The sequence below is a fragment of the Triticum urartu genome, chromosome 5A, assembly GCF_056163025.1.
Source record: "Triticum urartu cultivar PI428250 chromosome 5A, HENAU_Tu73, whole genome shotgun sequence".
Taxonomy (NCBI): Eukaryota; Viridiplantae; Streptophyta; class Magnoliopsida; order Poales; family Poaceae; genus Triticum; species Triticum urartu.
Window position 1 is genome coordinate 576,686,529 of NC_141877.1, and position 22,350 is coordinate 576,708,878.

At 45.3% G+C, this 22,350-nt stretch overlaps 2 protein-coding genes across 2 annotated transcripts; both read left to right on the forward strand.

Moving 5' to 3' along the window:
• The first annotated feature begins 3,546 nt into the window (after positions 1–3,546).
• LOC125510751 (uncharacterized) lies at positions 3,547–9,515 on the forward strand. The gene is made up of 6 exons (XM_048676007.2): positions 3,547–4,339; positions 4,479–4,555; positions 4,952–5,000; positions 5,159–5,432; positions 8,600–8,708; positions 9,141–9,515. Exons 1-6 carry the CDS (start codon positions 3,937–3,939, stop codon positions 9,363–9,365), a joined length of 1,137 nt encoding a protein of 378 aa, XP_048531964.2. The 5' UTR covers positions 3,547–3,936; the 3' UTR covers positions 9,366–9,515.
• Positions 9,516–19,702: 10,187 nt separating this feature from the next.
• Positions 19,703–20,507, forward strand: LOC125510750 (uncharacterized). The gene has a single exon (XM_048676006.2). The coding sequence runs from the start codon at positions 19,991–19,993 to the stop codon at positions 20,222–20,224; it is 234 nt and encodes a 77-aa protein (XP_048531963.1). The 5' UTR covers positions 19,703–19,990; the 3' UTR covers positions 20,225–20,507.
• Positions 20,508–22,350: the final 1,843 nt, after the last annotated feature.

Here is a 22,350-nt window from a genome sequence, read left to right on the forward strand (position 1 = left end):
GACACACAAGTTGATCTACGTGATCTATTCCTTAGCCGTGTGCGGTGCCCCCTGCCACCATATTCCTCGATAATACTGTAGCGGAGTTTAGGCGAAGCCCTGCTGTTGTAGTACATCAAGATCATCACCACGCCGTCGTGCTGACGGAACTCTTTCCCGACACTTTGCTGGATCGGAGTCCGGGGATCGTCATCGAGCTGAACGTGTGCTCGAACTCGGAGGTGCCGTGGTTTCGGTGCTTGATCGGTTGGATCGTGAAGACGTACGACTACTTCCCCTACGTCGTGTCATCGCTTCCGCAGTCGGTCTGCGTTGGGTACGTAGACAACACTCTCCCCTCTCGTTGCTATGCATCACATGATCTTGCGTGTGCGTAGGAAATTTTTTGAAATTACTACGAAACCCAAAAATTAGTGCCGGCTTAAATACAAACCGACACTAATGTGCTTCACGATTGACCCTTTTTCTACTAGTGACTAGGTGAAGGAGACAAATTGTGGTAGGATACTGCCAATGAGGGCAGTGCAAGCCATTCATGCAACAAGTTGTGGGAAGTCCAAGGAAGGTCAACGACGAGTCCAAGGGAGGTGGTGGCGTGCCCCGACCCAATGGTCTTGAAACGACGACAGAAAGAAGAGAGCGTAGAAATTCAACTAGTGTTATTGTACCTAAATGGTTGCCTAATCAGATGTTCATGTATTGGGTGGCACCTAATCAGCATGGACTATGGGACTGGGTAGTCTTTTTCATGTTAAAACTCAATCAATCGACAAATCAGTGATATGTTGAAACAACTTGTCCCAAGAGTGGTGGTTTTGTGTTGTTTTTTTGTTTGAATGTTGTGGTTTCATTGGAAGTTTGCCCCCAAAATGTGTTAGTTTTAAGTTATTTGCTCCAGGTTCTTATTTCCAAGTTGGCGGCAGTGCAAGTTGGATGTGTAGCAAGAGGTGGTAAACGCATGGGAGGTATGTGTCGAGTCAAAGGAATGTGTGATACATCTCAACGTATCTACAATTTATGAAATACTCATGCCCTATTTATATGAGTTCTACATGGTTTTGGTGCCCTTTTATATTGTTTTTACGGACTAACATATTAATCTAATGCCTAGTGCTAGTTCTTGTTTTTGCATGCTTTTTGTTTGGTAGAAAAGCCATAATTACAGAAGTCCAAATACGATAAAAATTTACAACATTTTTTTATGGAAGGATTAAGACCCGGAAAGCTTCCGGGGGGAGCCGAAAGGTGCTTGGGGGCCCACAACCTTAGGGGCGCCCCCCTAGGGTGCGCCATGTGATCTTGTGAGGCCCTCGAGGCTCCGTCTGCCGTTAATCCAACGCTGAAAAATCCTATATATTCAGAAACCCCCGAAAAGTAAGCTAGAACTTTTACTCCGCCGTTGCAAGCCTCTATTCTGAAGCGAACTCTCGGTACCTTGCCGGATGGGGAAGCCATCACAGAGGCCATCTTCATCATCTTTACTGACTCCATGGTGATGCGTGAGTAGTTCATCCTCGGGGCTGAGGGTTTGTATCAGTAGCTATGTGTTTGATCTCTCTCTCTCTCTTTCTCTCGTGTTCTTGATTTGACACGATCTTGATGTATCATGAGCTTTATCAATATAATTGGATCACATGATGTTCACCTACCTCTTTTATTTTCGTGGTGAATTAAGTCTTGCTCTTTGAGGTTTCTTTATGTTGGATTGAATATTTTGGATTTGAGATCACTTGATGCATGTCTCACTCGCGGATACTCATGATGATATTGCAGTATCTAGGTGACATTATAGTTGATTGATGCGTATTATATGATGTTGTCATAGTATGATCTCTAGAACTATCTGTGACACTTTGGGGTGGTTCATAAAATTGATTGGAAACACAACTTTGAGGTGGTTTACTACCTACAAAATTTTATCCTATTTTCTTCGATAGAAATAAAGTCTTTGGAGTGTTTTTCGTCGCACTTTGAGGGATTGTTATGTGATTCAATTATATTAATGATCTTGAGAGATTGCATTAGTGAAAGTATGGACCATAGGCCTTGTTGCTAAGCATTGAGACACCGTTTTCACACACTTTTGTTATTTCTACCATCCATATTACACATCTATCATCACCTCTTTGCCGAATATTGGGTATGTTGGGGACACAAGAGACTATTTGTATTTGATTGCAGGATTGTTTGAGAGAGAACCATCGTCATCCTTGATAAATGTTAGGTCATTCACTTAAAAAAGATTTACTACTATGCTACAAAACTCTGCGCTTAGAGGCCCAACTAAGTCTATAAAAATAAAGTTATATAGTAGGCGTCAATGTGTTGGCCATGCGTGGAGGCCTAATGATCTTGGAATGACGGCGGAAGGAATAGAGCGGGCGAAGCTAGCTAGCATAGTCGTACCTAACGGGTTGACGTGCATGGCACCTAGTCAGGATGGACCATGGGGCTGAGTCATCGTTTTTTTTTTGTTAAAACCCAATAATCGATAAATTGGTGATGTTTTGAAACAACTCATCCCAAAAGCGATGGTTTTTCTATAAATTTGCTCCAATGTACTCCCTCCGTTCCGAATTACTTGTCGCAGATATTGATGTATCTAGATGTATTTTAGTTCTATATATATCCATTTCTGCGACGAGTAAGTTGGAACGGAAGGAGTAGTAGTTTTAGTAATTTGCTACACATTGTTATTTCCATACTGAAATATAATTTAATACTTGTACAATCGTTTTTAGGTGAGGTAACATCTTGGACCTAATCACCACATCTCCAATGTAGTGCTTTATGATTTGCAAAGGAAATATATGGTCAAAATACCATCTTGAAAATTATGTCGCTTTCCCAAAAGAACTGTATTTTGGACCAAAGAACTCCTCGTCACCATTCCTATTGCCGGTAAAATTTTGCATGGGCAGGATTATTGTTCCATGGAAGCTTTTTGTGTCCATGCTCACAAACCTTGACATCTCGCATACAAAGGTCACATGGATCAGTATAGAATAATAACTGAGGTTCGGACGATGTGCCTTGATAGAAAAGTGTGGGTGTGTTTTCCTTTATTAGCGGTGCTTTGTTTGGTTCCGGCATCTGATTTTCCTTATAAACCCAACCAAGTCTCTTCTTCTTAATGTAATGTGGGAGCTCCTCGTCCTCCGATGAGATTCCGTAGAAATACATAAATAACTGACGGCATTTATCTGCAAGAAAGCGTACCACCGTACACATGAAGGATTTGAAGTGTGTAGATCTTGACCGCATTGAAATACCACCGTGTATAGTATATACGTTTACTTGTCAGCTTGCACATGAAGACCAGGAACAGCAACTGTACCTCCATTATGGCCTTCAAAGTACCAGTACCTTCGGCCTATACACCCTGCCCTCTAAAAAGTTCACGTACCCCTACACACTCCTCTCTCTCTCTCTCTCTCTCTCTCTCTCTCTCTCTCTCTTTAAGCGGCATTCCCAAGGGCGACCAAATCATAAACCACTCATGACCTAATCACCACATCTTTTCCCTCCCCTCATCACTGCCCCCCAGCCTCCAAGCCCCTCCTTTTCCCCTCCCTTGTCACTCGCCCGCTCACCCGCACTCCTTTTCACCGCTTCCACTTTTGCTCAAATCCACCACCCCCACCTCTCCTCCCCCCTCGGCTCTCTCTTTCTCAGTGACTGTTCCACTGTCCCGCCTTTTGCCATCTCCCTCTCTCTCCTCACCTCCTTTTCCCTCTTCTTTCCTCTTCTTCTTCTTCTTCTTCCTCGATCGCCTCTGGTGGAAATTAACTCCCTCTCGATCCATGGCCGTGGCCCTCTTATAGTCCGAAGAAGCCATCACACGATCGCTTGTGATCTAGGAGTAGAAAGTAGCGGCGCGCCTGGCTCTGCGGTATCCCGTTTGATCATTGAGCTGTCGTCGGGTTCGACATTGCAATGTTGCAAAGGAACCTGCCCAGTCTCTCCCTCCGGATAAGCCCGCCGGCCGGCTCCTCGACGGCTTCCTCCGGCCCACCTGCAGCTGTGGGGAAGCCGCTGAGGTCGACGGAACCAGCCGACGCGGAGGGAACCGGCGAAGTAGGGTTCTTTGCAAACCCTAGCTCCGGCGCCGATCCCCCGGGCCTGAGCCTGGGGCTCGGGACCTCGACGATGCGCGCCGACGCCGGCCGCCACGGCCACCCGCAGGCGCCGCAGGGATGCGCGTTCAAGCGCGCGGCCGCCGGCAGGGCCTCGCAGCCCGGCGGCTCGAAGAGGAGCGTCCGGGCGCCGCGGATGCGGTGGACCACCGCGCTCCACGCGCGGTTCATGCACGCCGTCCAGCTCCTCGGCGGCCACGAGAGTAAGCTCAGCCCTCTCACTCACGTGCGCGCTGGACTATATCCATTCCTTTTGTCTAAGTTGACCAAGGCGTTAAGCCATGTCCGCTCAATTCCGGCGAGCTCGCCGTTGACCCCAGCTCACTATCTTGTCCCCGGCAGGAGCGACGCCGAAGTCGGTGCTGGAGCTGATGAACGTCAAGGATCTGACGCTGGCGCACGTCAAGAGCCACCTGCAGGTACGTAGTCCGTGCGTGCGCAAGAGCGAAAAAAATGTTAAAAAAAAGATGGGGAATAGGAGAGAAGCTACCGCGCGCGCCATGCATGCAGCAAGGCAAGAAAACATGGCGAATCTTGTGCGCATGATGGCCTCCTTTTGTTTTTCCTTTCATCACTTGTACTACATGTGTGGGTGTTCTTACTATTGGTAAACTACAAATGTACTTTGTCCCCGGTCAAGTACTACGTGACAAACAAACAGCATCTATCTATCTAGCTAGCTAGCTAGCTCTACGATATTCATAGCTGCTTAATTTCACCACCTTCACTTTGCATATGTACTCATTATAAACACACTTACCAGTACAAATTAGCACCTGATTTATCTACCTGTTCCCCTTGGGTCAAATCTGCAGATGTATAGGACGGTGAAGGGCACAGACAGATCGTCGCACATCGCCGCAGGTACACACACACGCAGCTTTAATCTCCCCCCGCATTCGTCCTCGCCATTGCCAAGTACAAGGCGGATACAGACACGGCCGACGCGGCCGTCCTGTTAAATTCCATGCCGTGGAATGAGTGACCGGTGGTGATCGGTCGATGGGTGGATGGTTTCGCAGGCGAGCGGCAGATGGTGGTGGTGGACGCAGGAGGAGGAAGAGGATGTGGTGGCGGTGGCGGTGGTGGAGTGGTGGCGACGCTGCCTGCTTGTGATGTCGACATGGCTGGCTTCTGCGGCGCGCCTGCGGCAGCCGCGGCATCTGCGCCGCCTGCCCCGACGACTAGTTCCGCTGCGCATTTCCTCTGTGCGTCAGCTACAGGAGCCGCAGCAGCTGCAGCGGCTCCACTGGTGGCGCTGGTACCGTCGCCTCCTCCTCCACCCATCCCCCCGAGGTATGTCTGGATGTCCACAAACATCACTTATTAATCTGTCCCGTTTGCTTTTATCCGTGGGCTTTACACTCCGTTTCTAATAATGCTAATTTTCTCCTTCTTCTAAGCTTCGTTTCTAATGCAAATTTATGTGCCTCTGGGCGTTTCTTTGAACCTGTTTCTTTGCAAGTACTCAATGATTAAGCTCAAGGATTTCAAACTAACATTGATCGATGCGTTTGCACTTCATCTTTTTTGCATTTTTTAGAAAATGTTGAATACACACATGATTATAAAATTGGCCATCTGTTGGTTTGTTTTCCATTCACTGAATTAAAGGTTACTCCTATGTATTTAAGCGGTGCATCACAATTTATCTACTCTTAGATCGGTGGGCTAGTTTTTTTGGGATGACTAATCTATGTAGATACTACTTACAATGGAAAAAGGACAACATGCGCATGAAATGTGCTTACATGTCCGACTATTTTTCTGCACAAATTATGGTAGCCATAAAAAACTAATTTTATCTGTTAATTATTTTGTAGAAATCGACAGGACCCTGACAGAAGGGTTCACCAAGTGTATTAGCAACTGCCCTGATAAAATATGAGTAGAACTAATGACCTTGTTTCCGTACATGTTAACCAGTTGGAGTAGTGTAAGCCTGCTGTCGCCTGCATGCATCTTTAACATCACAATTCACAACAAAATGTATTGAGTTCAGTTCAAAAAAAGTTGGAGTTCAGATAACAGGCATATCCTGCTGTCAATATATAACTGGCATATCTTGTACCTATTATTTACAAATTTATTTTTTTGTGGGGAATTTAAAATTATATTATGGCTACGACATAAGGACAGCAGTGTGTGCAGTGCTATATTTAATTAATAGTATGGGCTATCATGCATTACTTAAAATATTGTTTTGGGTGAACCTAAGACACAAGAAGGATGTGGTGGTTACACCTTTCATATATTAAGACAAATTGCTACTCTCTCCGGTCTTTAAAAGGCCGGCATTTTTGAATTTGATATGTATAGTGTCTGAAATGTAAATTTGACAATGAATCTCTACTACTGTATAATATTAAATTCGACAATAAACTAATTACAAAATTAATTTTCAAGATTAAAATGTACATATAATTTCCATCGATCGAATCTAATCAGTTTGGAAAATATGGTTGGTCAAAGTTTAAAAACATTTGACCCAACTTATGCACAAATGTCATGATCCAATTCTTTTTGGGAAAATATTGATAGAGAAAACTTTATATTCTTTATGCTAACTACTACCTCCGTCCCAAAATAGATGGCATAAAAATTCAGTCAAAGAGTTAATGATTTCTAAGTTTGAACAAATATATATACAAAAATATTAAGATAAATAATATCAGTATATCCACCATTAGATATATTTTCATAATCTATTTATTCAATATTGTAGGTGTTGATATTTTTCTTCTAGATATTTGGTCATACTCAGAAAGGATTGACTTTTTGACTGGGTTTATGCGCCATATATTTGGGGACAGGGGGAGTATGTATAAAACGTCGTGATTTTCTGAACTGGAGGAGTATTATCCGTTTATTTTTTAAAGAGAAAAAGACATATTTTTCTCTGTAAACTTAATTGGTCAAATTTTGCTAAGTTTGACTTGAAAAAAAGGTATGCACTACATTATTGGATGGAGAAGTACTATTTAGCTGACGGGCCAGCTATAGACTAAAACACGGCATTAATCAGGGCTTGCCGTCTGCTATATCATTAAAACTTGGTACTGTATTATGCTAACCTTAGAGCAATCTTGAAACTGACACTGTAGCTGATTGCAACCTAATTCAGCAAGTTCCTATAGCTGATTGCCACAGGCAACACAGTAGAGCACAGACCAGAAGCACTCACCTAATTTCTGCAGTTAACCAATAATGATGATGGTTCTTGTTAGGACATAGGCGCCCATGTTGAACTCCCCCACCACCTCCATCCTGTACAACCCCAGATCTTTCCACTCTTGATCCCCTATAGCTTGCTGATAAAATCCAGAGCAGCAGTGGCGAGCGCGCGATGAACTGAGCGGCGACAACAGTGCCTCTTTTCCTTTCCTTTGTTTGTTCTGAAGCGGCGACAACCAGCGTTCTCGCTGTAGCCGCTGTGTCCCCTGCCGATCGGCGCCTTCCCGTTGTCTTCCCACGCAGCCCATGCACGGAGCACGCTTCCCCTTGTCCTCGCCCACTCCACTCGTAATCCTAATAATAATGCTCTGCCGGGTGCCGGCCCTGACGATGATCCACCCCTCAAATCTCCCACCCCTCTCCTCCATCGATCGACAGCTTCTCTGGTCGTCGACGCCATCATGACTAACCGATCTGCGGGTGTGTGCCTCGATCGGTGCATGCATGCATGCGTAGATATGGAACGGGAGGTGGTGCCGCTCGCGAACAAGGGCGCTGGGGCTCCTGTGTTTTTGGCCGGTTTGCTGGTGCATGCATGCATGGATCGGTTGAAGTCAGCTTGCGTTTTCCAGCTTGTCCGTGTCTTGTTAGCTCGGCATGTGCGTGGCGTAGGGACAAGGATGTGTCCCCGTGTACGGGGCAACGCCCCAACGCCGTCGCTGTGCGTTGATCACAGATTCAACAGTCGTCGGGCAACGCTACAAACGAGACATGGGAGGGTGTTCGTGCGTGTCGATCTGCAATGATTTACACCTGCATATGTTACAGGGATGGGTTAAGAACACATTACGCCCCACTGCTCGATATAGAGAAGTAAAGTTTAATGACTTCAGACATGCACCGGTGGTTTTCACTTTCACTGAGATGTTGATGAGGTTCACCGTCTTTCGGTAATTTCAGTAGTACACATGAATTTAAATATACAATTTTTGGTTAAATTCAAGTGAATGTTCTGGCCCTTTGGCCGAAATGCAAACCGAAATCACTGAATACACTGAATTATAATGATTTCGGTTGTTGCTGAAATATTTCTGAAACTGAAAGGGAAAACCATCGCATAAGTAGGTCCACGTCCACATAGATGCTAATTAACCTTCTGTTCCCTGTTATTTATGCGGGCTGTGCCCGCGGCTCCTGCAGTACTGGTATCTCCTGCATTTCTGATTCCATTTACTCGTACATACGTCCTGCATTCAATGACAAGGGCGCCCTTAATTTCTCGACTACAGGAGAGCTGACTACGCAGCAGTGGCGCTCGAGAAAGGCGTCGCCATTGTTGACCCATTGCACCGGTGTCAGAAGCTTGATTACTCAGCAGCGCTCCAAGATACTCCTCAGGTACGCACGCACGCATCTACTACGTGTGAGATCACAGGCATAAATAAATGAAAAGGCCGCAGTACGGAGTACGTACGTACGTACCCCTATTGATTCCAGCAGGCCACATATATGTGTGACATCGATCGCTTCTGTTGAACCTCTTTTGGACTTCTGAGCACTAACTATTTACGTGGGCCATAAAACTGATGTGCACATGTACTGTGGTCCACTGTTCCTCCACGGAAATTACCATTCATCGTCTTCTTTTCTCCATGGTAAAATTACCATTCATAATGTGCGTGATCCCTCGAATGAAACACAAATTAATTTTTGAAGAATGCAAAGTCTTGGCTTATAGTATATCAGTAAATCAGACAGCTTCATATGTATGTACTGTATTTGTTCTGTATAGTGCTGACATTTGCATTTGCATTGTTTTATGGTGAATAGGAAGCTAAAGAGGAGGCGGCCGGTCACCTGCCGCTGGGGGTACATGGGGGCGTGGAGGGGGCAGTCTCTGGGAACTACTGTTCAAGCCCTGCGAGCTCGTCCCCATCTCTTGCAAGCTTCGAGCTGCTCGCGGACGACACCTTCGCGCCCAACCTGGAGATATCGCTTGGGAGGCACGACTGGGGCATGGAGCACCCGGAAGAACTGAGCCTGAAATACCTGTGAAAAAAGATCTTCTTCTTCTTCTTCTTCTTCTTCTTCTTCTTCTTTCTTTCTTTCTTTCTTTCTTTCTTTCTTTCTTCTTCTTTCTTTCCTTTTGGGTTAATTTCACTCTGCTAACCATTGATCATTAATGGCTGTGACGACTGAATTTCATTTCAGTATGTTCAGTGAGAGAGTGAGCTTGATGTTTGGCTTGAAAACGGTGAAAACCTGGAATCGAGTGGGTTGGCCGGCTTGTTTGTGGGTTCGTACTACGTGGTTTTGTCTTCTGGCAGCATACATGGGTGTGGTCGTGTGGTGCATCTGTGAAACATGATCAAGAAAAAAGAATGGGGAATTTTGAGAAATCTCGCGGACTGAATAGGGGATCGAGAGGTCACTCCCATGACGAGTCCGCTGTGGAGAAGCCGTATACATTGAAAGAAGAGACCTCTTGAAAGAATGGAAGACGGACGAGTCACTCGGAGCATCTCCAACAGCCCTATTTTAGGACGGCCAAAAGCGCTTGGTGTAAATCTAGGGCATAAAAGGGTGCTTTGTAGGGCATGACAAAATGAGTGTCTCAAATAGCTACTCTAAAATAGGGCATCAAAAACATTGAAACTCTTTTTTCTAAAATTGATACGCAAACTACTTCGGGAAGATCACCTCGTGCAGCAGCCGGCCGAGCCTCCAAATGGCGATGTCGTAGGCGCGCGTGGCTATGACCGCCGTTTTGAAGGCACCTAGACAGTACGATCGGCCGTCACATTGAAATTCAACACCAAAGCGACCAGATGGCCGCGGCTGGCCGGGCCTCCAAATAGCGATGTCGTAGGCACGCGTGGCTATGACTGTTGTCTTGAAGGTGCCTAGACAGTACGGTCGGCCGTCGCACTGAAGTTCAACGCCAAAGCGACCGGATGGCCGCGGCTGAATGTTGCGGTAGCCAGCCTGGTCCTTCACATGTTTTGGCTCCATCCAATGGTGCGGCGTGATGGCGTATAGAAATCGATGGTGCGCGCGACAATAGATGCGGTGGCGGCGGTGGTTGTTGTGCGGCCAATCGGAGAAGGGGGCGGCGGATCCGGGTGGTGGGGTGGTGCGGCTGAGATTTGGTCGGATTCAGTGGGGGGGGCGACGACGACACGGGAGAGATATTGGTTGTGGTTGACGGAACCATGACATTTTTTTGGGCTAATTAGGATTTCATTTTATTTTTTTGCAAACTATTGCAATTAGGGAAACTATTGGATGTTATTTTTGGGTCCAAAAGCCCTAAAACAGTTAGACCGTAATAGGGCTGTTATTGGAGATGCTCTAAGATGGTCATTTGACGTGGGGCACAACCGATGTACGACCTCCATCTTAGGCTTGATGAAAGTCACGGAGCCTCGGCTCAATCAAGCCGATGTGGGGGTCTTCGGCGAATGACATTGTGAATTGTGTAATTGTTCGTACATGCTTTGGTGATTTTCTTTGGGCTAGCTGCAATTTGATGGGTTGTTTGAAAGTTGCGCAATAGACATGTCTGCAATCTGAAGATGAAGAGTGGCGCTAGAACAAGGAGCTTACATGTTGCAAAGGGGGGCTTTGACTGCTCACGGAGATGGGTGTGGAAAGGGAAGGGGGCAAACTCAGCGATTCGAGGTAGGTAGGGCTGGAGAAAATGAAGAGGGCGACAGAAATGATGAAATAGCTAGGACAAAAACTGATGCTTCGAAAATTGTTGATGAAAATGATTTTTGGGATGATCAAGAAACTTACTTGTGTGGAGTTTGATCTTTGGGAGATGATCTGAGGGTGCTACATTCCAAACATGTAATTCAGGAATGCTATGTCTCAGTCGACTGAGACTTCGTTATGCCTCAGTTGATGCTATATTCCTTTGATCTTGTATGGAGATTCGTACAAAAAAATTCTTTTCAGTTTTTTTTTCTTTTTATAAACTATGTCACTTGACTGAGACTTGGTAAGTCTTAGTCAACCTAGATCTAGTCACAACCCATATAATTTACACTATGCTATGTTGTGTTTGCTTTGTGTAGTCAGCTTAGATGCGACAACGGTCCGTGAGAAATTGTTCACAAGGCCTTTTGATTTCTTTCGCGTTTGCACCGTGATACTTTTATACTATGTTTTCAAACAAAATTTATTTTTCGAATTGTATGAAAGAAATGAGTCGGTATGGATTTGAACAGCCCAACCAGCTAGGCTGGTTCCTTGGCTCGGCCGTCGAAGTAGAGAAGGCCGTTTTTTACAAGAAAATGGTTTACTACAGGTGAGTTGTACACTCGCAAATCCTATGTCTCGCTTACCGCTGACTTGTAGAGTTTGTTCGAGTGGGCTAACCCAATAGAAGTTGTGCATGAGTGATCAGGGCCGGTCCCGAGATTTTGGGGGCCCGGGGCGAAACTAAATTTCGGGACCCCTAGTATAAACAACATACAATAATAATGATTATATTTATATATGAAAATTTACATATGAACACTTGAATGCATCCAAAAAAATACATATGCAGAAATTATACATATTACCTTAAAAAATTATATCATTTTTTATGCAAACTCAATTCTGATGAGGTTCATGTCAATCTCTTCCAATAATTTCTTCTTGACGCACATTGATACCAAGCCATTAAAATTCTCATTAGTCATTCTTGACCTCAAATAGTTCTTTGATAATTTTAACTTTGAAAAGCTTCGTCTTTCAACTGATGCCACCGTCAGATGCACTATAAATAAGATGCAATATAATACAAACATTAGGATAACAAATAAATTTAGTGACATGCTCAAAAATCTCCATAGCATTATACCATCTGGCAATGTGAAATTTATAATCTTTAATAATTCAGAAAAAGGCAAATTTATAATATACCTTGGATGAGTCGGCATCGGCGATCGGGCATTCAGCGATTTGTACTCGTTCGCGTCTAGCTCTAGAGCTCGACGGATCGGTGATGATGTGCGTGTGCTTGACCAGTGCCCAAGGTGAGAGCGCAAAGCGCGTTCTGAATACTGGCTAGACACTCGAGCGATTGGGAGGCCCCGGAATAGAAATCGACGAGACCAAGTACTGCTGATCAGAATTAGGAACGGAATTTGAAGAAAATGAGCAGGGACGCAAGTTCTTATCGCGAACAGGACGGCTGCTTCAACGCATCTAACCTCCTTGATTTTTTGCGAAGTGACGGCGGCGGTGTATGCAAGTTGGAAACTTGGAATTAGGTATGCCGCATGATTTCAGGATGGCTACGTGATGGAACGTGGAGGAAAGTAGGAAACGAATCGCAAAAATAGAAAAGGAATAGGAAGGCCTCAATACGTCGTCTGCCGGCGTCCACGCATGACCACGGCCCATGATTTTCCTAGCGCAAGCCCACAGGCTATCTGGGGAGGGGCCCCTGGATTCGGGGGGCCCGGGGCGGTCGCCCCCCCTGCCCCCCCTCGGGGCCGGGCCTGTGAGTGATACATGAACCTTCCATCCAGTTTTGGGAAAGTTCGATGCATTTTTTTCCTTTTTCCTGTGTTTTTCTACATCGATTTTCCTCAGATTCTTTTGGTTTTTAGTTCCTTTTTCTATTCGTTTATTTTTGTATTTAAAAAAAACATGTGGACTTTTTCAAAATACACAATGAGCATTTTTTTCTCGTACACAAGTTGATAAATTTTCTAGATAGTAGATGCACGTTGAATATTTTATAATATAGACTACAAAAATTTATGTGAATACATGTCAAACATGTTTAGACAAAAATGGACATTTTTAGACACAAGTTGACCAATTTTTGAAATGCTCATGATTTTTTAAATGTGTGTACATTTTTAAATGTTATGAACAATTTTTGAATGGCACTAACATTTTTTACATGTTAAAGGAACAATTTTTTTACATTTTCATGACCATTTTGAGAAAATGTCATTAACGTATATTTAAATGTGTGAACATTTTTTAAATGACAGAGACTTTTTTTGAATGGTATGAGCAGTCTGCAAAATTACATGAGCAATTATTCATATTTTATAAACTTTATTTAACATGTGATCGTATGGTTAAATATTTTTGTATATGAAAGAATTATGAACAAAAAAACGAAAGCAAACATACGAAGAAACTAACAAACACAACAATTAGCAAACTGAGACACTACAGAGTCTTCTTGAGGCGAGATGAACGTCCCTCTAGCTAGAGAAAAAAGCTCCTATCCTTCTTCTTTTTTTTGCTTCTCGAAATCTTATAATCGGCCCATAATAGCTTGCAGGGTTCAGGCTACCAGCAAAGGAAAAACAAGAGTCAAAGATCTCCAAGTCCTAGCTCAATCACATGGAAGCCCTAAAGCTAAGCAGCCGCGCTTGAGCCAGTGGGTGCCACCCCGGGAGGGAACCTGCAAGATCAACGTCGACGCTGCGTTGATGACAAATAGACCGATCGGCGCGGTTTCAGCGGTGTGTAGGGACCGGCATGGAGTATTCTTGGGCACGTCCACGATTACCTTCCAGGGTTTAGACGATCCCACGACGCTTGAGGCCTTGGCAGTTCGGGAGTCACTCGCTTTAGCGGACGACCTCTACGAGCACAGGATCTCGGTGGCCTCGGACTGCAAAAATGTTATTGATGACATCAAACAGGGGAGTGCAGCGGCCTATGGTGCTATCATTAGGGAGATTGTAGATCGTTCCAAGTTTTTTGCTATTTGTTCTTTTAGCCATGAATTTAGGAGCTCGAATGTCGAGGCTCACAATTTAGCGAAGTATGCTCTCTCACTTGGGGTCGGCCGCCGTGTGTGGTTAGGCAACCCGGGTGATCTTTCTTTCGTCCCTGTAAACATTGTGACGAGTTAAATAAAAGCTTCGCGGGATTGTCTCAAAAAAAAGCAAAGGAAAAACAAGAGTCAATAGGAGAGGCTTGCAGCAAAAGCCAAACCCTATTCAGCAGGCACCCCCTATGAGGGGAACCCAACAGACATGCGGGAAAAAAGACACGATTATGCTTGACGAAAAAGCACAAACGTGCTCCCCGCATTTGTGCTTCTCGAAATAGTGAAAACCACAACTTTGCTTTCACATGCACCACAGTTGTGCTTCTTAGAAAGTGAAAAGCACAATTGTGTTTTACGGTGAAGCACAGTTGTGCTTCTCGAAAAGTGAAAAAAATCACACATGAGCTTTCAAAAAAGTGAAAAGCTTAGATATCCTTCCGGCTTTGTTTTTTCGGCTATCACTTTTTTCGGTTTTTTTGGTTTATGCTCTTTTTGGTCTTTTTCTTTCAGTTTTTGGATTTTTTATTTTTGGGTTAGTCTTTTTTGGGGGAAAAGAAGCCCGTCCAAAAATCTAGTAACATGGGATCTAGTTTCAAAGATCTTGATGGAAGAGATACAACGACAAGCAGTTGAATGCACGGTTTAAAAGATAAAACATCTAAAAAATGAACGAACGAAAAAAGCATTAAGCTCTCATCTTGAAGTGTCACAAATGGAGTGCACCACCTGTGACCACGAGAGATGGGAGTGACATTTGCAAGGCCCTTGATCACTTATCTGGCCTTTTAACTAGTCATTTCTCTATTCGGCGCTTAAGGTATCGCTTTCTACTGTTTGGGTATAAAAAGCACAACCCTTCCGACCTTGCGCCTTGGCCCATTTACTTATTCCCACCACATGCTCAATTTTTTTCTTTCTTGTCACATTTCAATTTCGGGAACCTCGAACCTTCTAGAAGGTTCCCTCAGTTTTCTGGGCCAGGTTTTATGTATTTTGAAACTCTATTTTGGCCAGTTTATGTTAGGTCTTTTAAAGTTCTTTTTCTCTTATTTTCTGTTTTATTCTGTTCCTTTTTCAAATTCATGTTTTTTTAAATTTGCAAAACTGTTTTCGAATTCGTGAATATTTTGAAAATCCGCAAGCAAGTTTTAAAAGCTGGGAGTATATTTTAAATCCATGATTTTTTTGAAATGCATTAAATTTTGGAAATTCGCAAACTTTTTTCCAAATCCGTGCATGAACTTGTTTCGAGCTCGCGAACTTCTTTTCAAATTCGTGAACATTTTCAATATCGCAAACATTTTTACAAATTCATGATTTTTTAAAAATTCAAAAAAAATCATGAATTTTTATCAAATTCATGACCTTTTTTTAAATACCTTAGAAATTCTGAGTTTACAGTTACTTTCAACGGTATCATAAAAAACCGGGCAAATTTTCCCTTCCAACCCAACGACAATAAACTGGAAAGGAGCCCAAGAAACCCACTATGAAGTCTACTAAGCCATCTGCTAGGGCAGCTACTGGCACTAAGGAGGTACATACTTCTGTTAGAGGTGTCGCTTCTGCTGCGAAGGCGACCCCTCTGATTTTGCTCAGAATATGGTGTCTTCTTTGTTTTGCAAGAAGGAGAAAAATATGCTCATTCGTAGTTTTAACAATATATTCAACACATGCAAGTCCACTTATGAGCGCCATGTCAGAGACATTAATATGGGCAAGTAGTTGTGGAGAGATCAAAGCCAGTCAAGGCACACAACTCAGGAGGGCCAGCACCACCTAGGCGAGAGGACATTAGCAGTTGGGCTACTGAATGCTCCAGCCCATGTCTCAAATACAACTTCAATGACGAGCATGATGATGTAGATAGCGCCTCTCCCACCGTTTAGGTCTTTGCGTTAGCATTGCTTTTTACCCATGTTGGTGTCTTGATGCCAAAGGAGGAAAAGAGTTTTTTTGGATCGTGTGCTTGGAAACATTGCAAACCCTTGCCTTTTATTTGATTCTTATGTGGGCATGTAAACACCTTTTTTTAAATCCGTACTCGTGGTTCCGGAGCTTTGGCTTCGGCACCGCTGCAATAGAAATTAGCAGTCACCAAAGAGTGTGAACTAGGGGATAAATCCACGTCCTCGACTCACTTGTGGTTAATCCTTTCCTGTCCCTTACTTGCTTTCTATGCTTGTTAGCTTGCTAAATTAGGTGGTTAAACCTTTCCCGTACCTTTACTTGCTTTCTATGCTTGCTGGCATACTAAATTAGTTTTTTCCTAGCTTCCTTTGCTTTGAGCTTGTTTGCCACGCTTATTGTGTTCATCTAGTTGCACACTTAGAGAACCTACTTTATTCACATTAACCTAAAATTAAAAAGTTACGATTAATATCTGTAGTTTCCTATTCAACCCTACTTTAGTCGACCTCTCGATACTCTCAACTAGTATATAGACTTAACTCTAAGTTTTACGTGTGAACTAAATGTGGGCATGGGTAGTTCGGATCGAGCCCAACTGGTAGGCCAGGCTTGAGTTCCTATTTTACGCCCGAAGCTCGACTCGAAACCTGAAAAATGCATATGCACAATACATATATCAATTTGCTTAAAATTTATTTAAACATTTTTAAAATTCAATAAAACAAATAAAAATGCATCAAATACAATACACATATCAATATGCTTTACATATTTTTAATCATTTCATAAATTTAATTACATCAAGGGAAAAGACTATGTCTTAATGTTTTGGGCCAGACTTGTCTTGGTATGTTTAGGTTGGGCTAAACATTGGCCGCCACCAAGGTCTCCTCAACGCCGTTGCCTTGGTTCCCCTCCTTTCTTCTGTCCACGGTTCGACAACAACCAGAGGCATGGGGACCCGCCCCTTTCGTTGTTCTCGCTGCTAGTAGGTTCTTAGTTGTTTCGCTTAGGTCATGCCGTCCCGGTTCTCCGGTGGCATGGACAAGGTAGTGGCAGTGATGGCGCATTGGAATAAGGTCTTTCTAACACTCCCTACCTCGACACCGCCTTATAATACAACGACGAAGGGGCTTGTGAGGGTAAGTGTTGCCTAAATCTGTTGGCTCCCTTTAGATCTTGCCAACCTGTGCGTGAATCAAACGAGTAGTGAGTTGGCTCGTGATGCGGTGAATTCGACCTCTTTTTCGAGTTGTTATGCGTCATGGCCCAGTTTTTCCAAACTCTGGACTGATGGCGAAGAATTGCAAGCCCTCGCTACTGGGGTGATGCCCCAACCAATGTATCTTCAGTGGTTACTAGATAGCGTTTTATTAGTGATGAGTGGTTATTGTGGCCTACAAAGCATGGTATGCCAAAGGCGTTTGCAGGTGCCCCTTTCACTTACTGTTGATCCAATGCATTTTTCAACCTCCAGCGGACAACATACAACGAAGGAACAAGCCAGGTAGTATGTTTTTGACCTAATTTTATATTTTAGTGGTCATTTGATGTCTTGTTGTCTTTTCATTGTACCATGTATTTTCTCCTTGATAATTGACAGATATAAGATATTTTTTGGGTGTCTTTTTTCTCAAAGGAGAATATATCAGCTTGGATGGATCATAAAAATCTCATTCAAAAAAGAGAACCTTGCCAACTTGTGGTAAGTTTGTACTACTAGCAGTCGATCAGTACAAATACCAGAAAAAGCAGTCATCAGCTAGCCTGATAAACGTGCTACCAGACTACCACACCAGTAGGACCTGCCATGGTTGGCTAGCTCGGCTTCAGCTTGGAACATGAAGGCACCACAAAAACTGCACAGAGAACAGCATAATTCACACAGTTACAAGAAATTACCGCCTTGTAGAAAGATTCTAGACAGAGTTGGCGTTCGTAAGCAGAGACATGAGGAGGCAGCGAGAGTCAATTTCAGCAGCAGGAGCGATGGCAACAGCAGAACGGTCCCCCCGATATACTTCCGTAGTTGTCGCAGTCAGATAGCCCACGGTACCGCCGCGACTCCACCCACGGTAATGCCCAACGGCCTGGCCCCGCTGGCCCGCTGCGCCCACCATCAATCAATCAGAAACAAACACGTATTCTCAAGCGGCGACCTCCTCCCGCTCCCGTGGGCGCGCGCTTCCAGAGCGACAAGAACATTCCTCTAAAAAAAGTGACAAAGCTGCGATCCTGTGTGCTGAAGCACCAAGTATCCCCTGGTTCCAGCAGACTCCAAGAGCCATTCCAGGCCATGGCGCCTCCGCAGAGCTCCTCGATTGGTCCATCGTTGCCTATTTTTATCAGCACATGCAGCCTCTATAAAATCGCATCGCTCTTGCTGCCCACTCGCACTGAAGATCTCCCCGATCGATCCTCGCATTCAGCTTGTCACTCTCTGTCTCTCTTGTAGCTCGGCTCAGTTGTCTGTTCCCTGCAAGCCGCGGCCGACCCATGTCGAGCCTGATAGATATTTGGACGGTGGAGGTGGACAGGATCCGGGCCATGAGGAGAACGGGGGGGCCGTTCAGACCCACGGCTTCTCCCGGCGCACAAGAAGCCGGCCACGTAGCTCGGCCGTCCGGGTCCGGCGACGGAAATGGAACGCCAACACCTGATGGTGCCACGGCTTGGCCGGCCAGGGATCAGGCTGCCGGCGCTGGCTCGCCGTCGTCGCCGGTGCTCGTCCGGGAGGACGCCTTCTTGTCCATCCTGGTCGATTGCTTCGGTCAGTAGATTGCACCGAGCGCTTGAACATGTAGCAACACGTTCCTCAGCTCTAGCTAGATGCGGTGCAACTAAAGTGTCTTTCGTGATTGCTGTAGCCTGCTGAATTATCAAGTTCGGCGCCTTCTGAATGTCTCTGTTACAGTACAAATCAACGCCTATCTCTTCTCCAGTCAGGTCCGTTTTCATGATGGTCCCTGGATGGGAAAAAAGTTCGTTTTCGTGGGTACGAGTACGATCGATCGAGACGGTGCAGCCAAGTGGGAGGGGAGATGTAATTCATTACCACCACTCGGGCGGCTGAAGTAGTAGCGAAATATCTCTCTTCGCCGAGATATTTTGCTTCAAAATTGTTGCCATGCATACTGAACGTTTTCTCTGAACATCACCTGCCCATGCATACTGAACGTTTTCTCTGAACCTCAACGTTCCAGTTGCTCCTGCACCTCGCAAAACGTTCGACCTCTGGCGCGGTCCGCGATCCGGAGCATAAACCTTGCTCAGATTCTTCGATTCCCCGGATCAAATGCTACGTCCGGGTGGTGCGGCGAACCTGGATGGCAGAACCATGCGGGCACGGGGCGCGGTGAGCACGTACGTGAGGGCGATGGTCCGCGTCGCCGGCCGCTGCACTTGCACCCGCCCCAGGGCAGTCAATAGTCACCGCGCGCGCAGCATCCTGGCAGCGGCATCTCTCCCCGGATCCGCCCGCGCGCCGAATCAATGGTACGCGCGAGGATATCCCCTCTCCACCGCGCGCGCGACGGCAGCCTCACGTTCATTAGCTTGGCCTCCGATCGCGCGTCGCGCCGCGCCGTGCGTCACATGGCAAATGCACGGCACGGCATGGGCCTGCGCCGCAACGGACAAAGCCGATGAGCTGTGGCCGCTCGCCCGCCACTCGGCGGCACCCAAACAAAACACCGGCCCGAGGAGGCGCCTACCGTTCCGCCCCGCGCGCAGTTTCCTCCACTTTTCCCACCGGCAGTGGCAGGCAGCTCGCGAGTGCATGCCAATAGCCGGTGCCTTCCTTCACACCTGCGAGCTGTATAAGTAGAGCCGGGCACCCAGAGTTAAAGGAACGCCCACTCATCCAAGCAGTGAAAGAGAAGAAGCTAATCAAGCTCAACAGCCTTCTTTTCCATCGAGTGTGTGCGTAGCAGACCCAAGAGTTAGAGAATCCAAGAAGAGTGTGGACCTAGCCATGGCTGGGGTGGTCGGCGTCTGGTTCGCCAAGTTCGGCCGGGAGGCGGCGCCGGCGGCAGAGGCAGAGGCCGAGGTCGTCGGCCGGCGACACCAGGGCGACGCCCTGCTCGAGGTGGAGGCCGTGAAGAAGGGCGGCGTGCAGATCCAGGAGAGGAGGAGGAGGACCAGCGCCGTCCTCGCCAACTCCGAGGACACGGTGTGCATGCTCATGGACCGCTTCGCCCCGGCCTGATGCGCCGGTGAACCGGCGGTGTCCGTACGTACGTGTAAATTCCAGGGCACGTACGTCCGTAGGGGCGCGGGCACAAGGGAGGAATCTATACCTTGTGCTGTGATTGTACATAAGCTTTTTTTCATCGCTAATCGAGTGATCGTAGTAGTACTGTAGTAGTGCTCATGCCTTCCGTTAAAAAAAAGGATAAATAAATTATGCGGCCAGTTGAATCAACTGTATCATATCATGTGCTCCTATGTATGACTGTATCCTTTGAATGGATTGTTTGGTTTCTATGGCATCTCTGTTGCTGCTGCTGCTTTTTCTTAGTTGGTGTTGGTGCTGCTTTTGGTGATACATTTGCTATTGTGGTTCTGCTCAATCTTCTTCCATTTCTTTTTTTTTAGAAAAACGGGGAGTTTACAGTTCTTGCAGCATTTTGTCAAGGGCTGTTTATTGACAGCTGGCATGATCCAACCTATGTTTTCCGTTGCTGAACTACTCACTAAAATTGGGGAAAGTGTTTAGCAGCCAAATGATAAATAAGTACTGCACGAGATGCTCCAACGACATAGAAGATACCATGAGGATTTGGCAACACATCGGCATCATCCCCACCCCCACCTTCGGTGATCTATAGGACTGTGTATTGCCCTTGGAGTCGAACACTCTACTTTGAGTTACATCCTACTGGAAATGGCTATTCTTTGAAAGATCTGGGATGCACGAAATGCAAGACTTTTAGGGACAGGGACATCCATACTGCGACGACCTTCATCTTTGGTATCACCGTCTCTCCAAACAACACGACAAGGTGGTTGTTTTCTCGTGGCAACTTTACCTTTCTTCGTGAGTGTTCATGCCCTTGTAATTCAGTTTGCTTATCCAGAGAGTGGCGATGTGTTAACTTAGGTTGTGTTTGGCACAAGAGCGGAAGTGCCACTCTTAAAGAAATCCACCGAAATGTCAAACACAACCAAAATCGTTCAGGTGATTATCTAAGAGTTTGGTACCAATATTCAACCTTCGCAATAAATTTTGTAAGGCCTAAGCGCTCATGTCACAGCATTGGTGTTTGAGTGTACCGTACCCTACTTAAGAACTGGATAACCAAACCAATTTGACCAAAGACTTGGGTGCCAACCTTTGGGCCATGATGCCGAAAGGATGCATTTGGCATGGGAAATGCTGAAAAAAGCTAATGACCATCGAAACAAAAGTCAAGTATTTGAATATAGCGTGTATGGTTTTGACTGAAATCAAACCTGTCAGAGCTATGCACCTACTTTACAATTGTTATAGTTGTAAATTGAGTTTTAGTAGAGTTATCGAAACAAGATCTCATCCAGGTTTATAGATAAAGCAACAAGCAAAACAGAAGTCCAAAAGCAAAAAAAAAAGTTGTCTAATGAGCCGACAACACAAACATGCCCAAAATATGAAAAGAAAATGGAAGAACGATCAATCATGGCATCAAGCAAAATTCCGCCCCATTGGTTAGAAAGCTGCCAACATTGCTGCATAAAAACCAATAATTTAAACACAGTGGCAGTAGCACGAGACAAATAACCTTCTCAATAAGCAACTTATTACTATTTGCCCACAAGCTCCAGCCCAAGTCAGCGAAAACGTCTCCTACAGTTGTCGTAGAGTTATGCATGCTTTGTGGCATAGTTGTTTTGTTAGGGAAACCTTATATTAGGTTATGTGCACATATATCCCTAAAAAAGGATTATGTGCACAAATTTTCGGGCATACATGATGTCAATGAAAGAACCTTAAGTGTTTAAACTATGATTTTTGCGGACCATAAAAGAGCTGATGACACATCACTTCTTTTAAGGGAAAATCTCAAATGATTTTGCAGAAAAAAAGTGGCTCGACGAGGTTATTTCCCACCAGGTAGTCCCACGACTACATAAGACCCAGCTAGGGCCTAGGGAGGCCCAAACCTGCACGTGTTACGACCCAAGGCAACGTCAGCAACGGGGTGGCCTACCAGTTGAAGTGGGCAACAACCGAAAAAATTCCCTCAGTCGATTCATCCGTCAGTTGGATTATTGTCACTCGGATTATATTAGTAGCTAGGTCCATTCATTTTGTCAGATTTAGCACCATGACACATCTCAACCCCTCTTTTCGTT

Excerpts from the sequence above, each read along its gene's own strand:
- LOC125510750 (XM_048676006.2), top strand. The coding sequence starts at position 19,991 with ATGGCTGGGGTGGTCGGCGTCTGGTTCGCCAAGTTCGGCCGGGAGGCG.
- LOC125510751 (XM_048676007.2), top strand. The coding sequence starts at position 3,937 with ATGTTGCAAAGGAACCTGCCCAGTCTCTCCCTCCGGATAAGCCCGCCG. Across the intron at positions 4,340-4,478 it reads GCTCCTCGGCGGCCACGAGA|GAGCGACGCCGAAGTCGGTG; the intron begins GTAAGCTCAGCC and ends TGTCCCCGGCAG. Across the intron at positions 5,001-5,158 it reads ATCGTCGCACATCGCCGCAG|GCGAGCGGCAGATGGTGGTG; the intron begins GTACACACACAC and ends ATGGTTTCGCAG.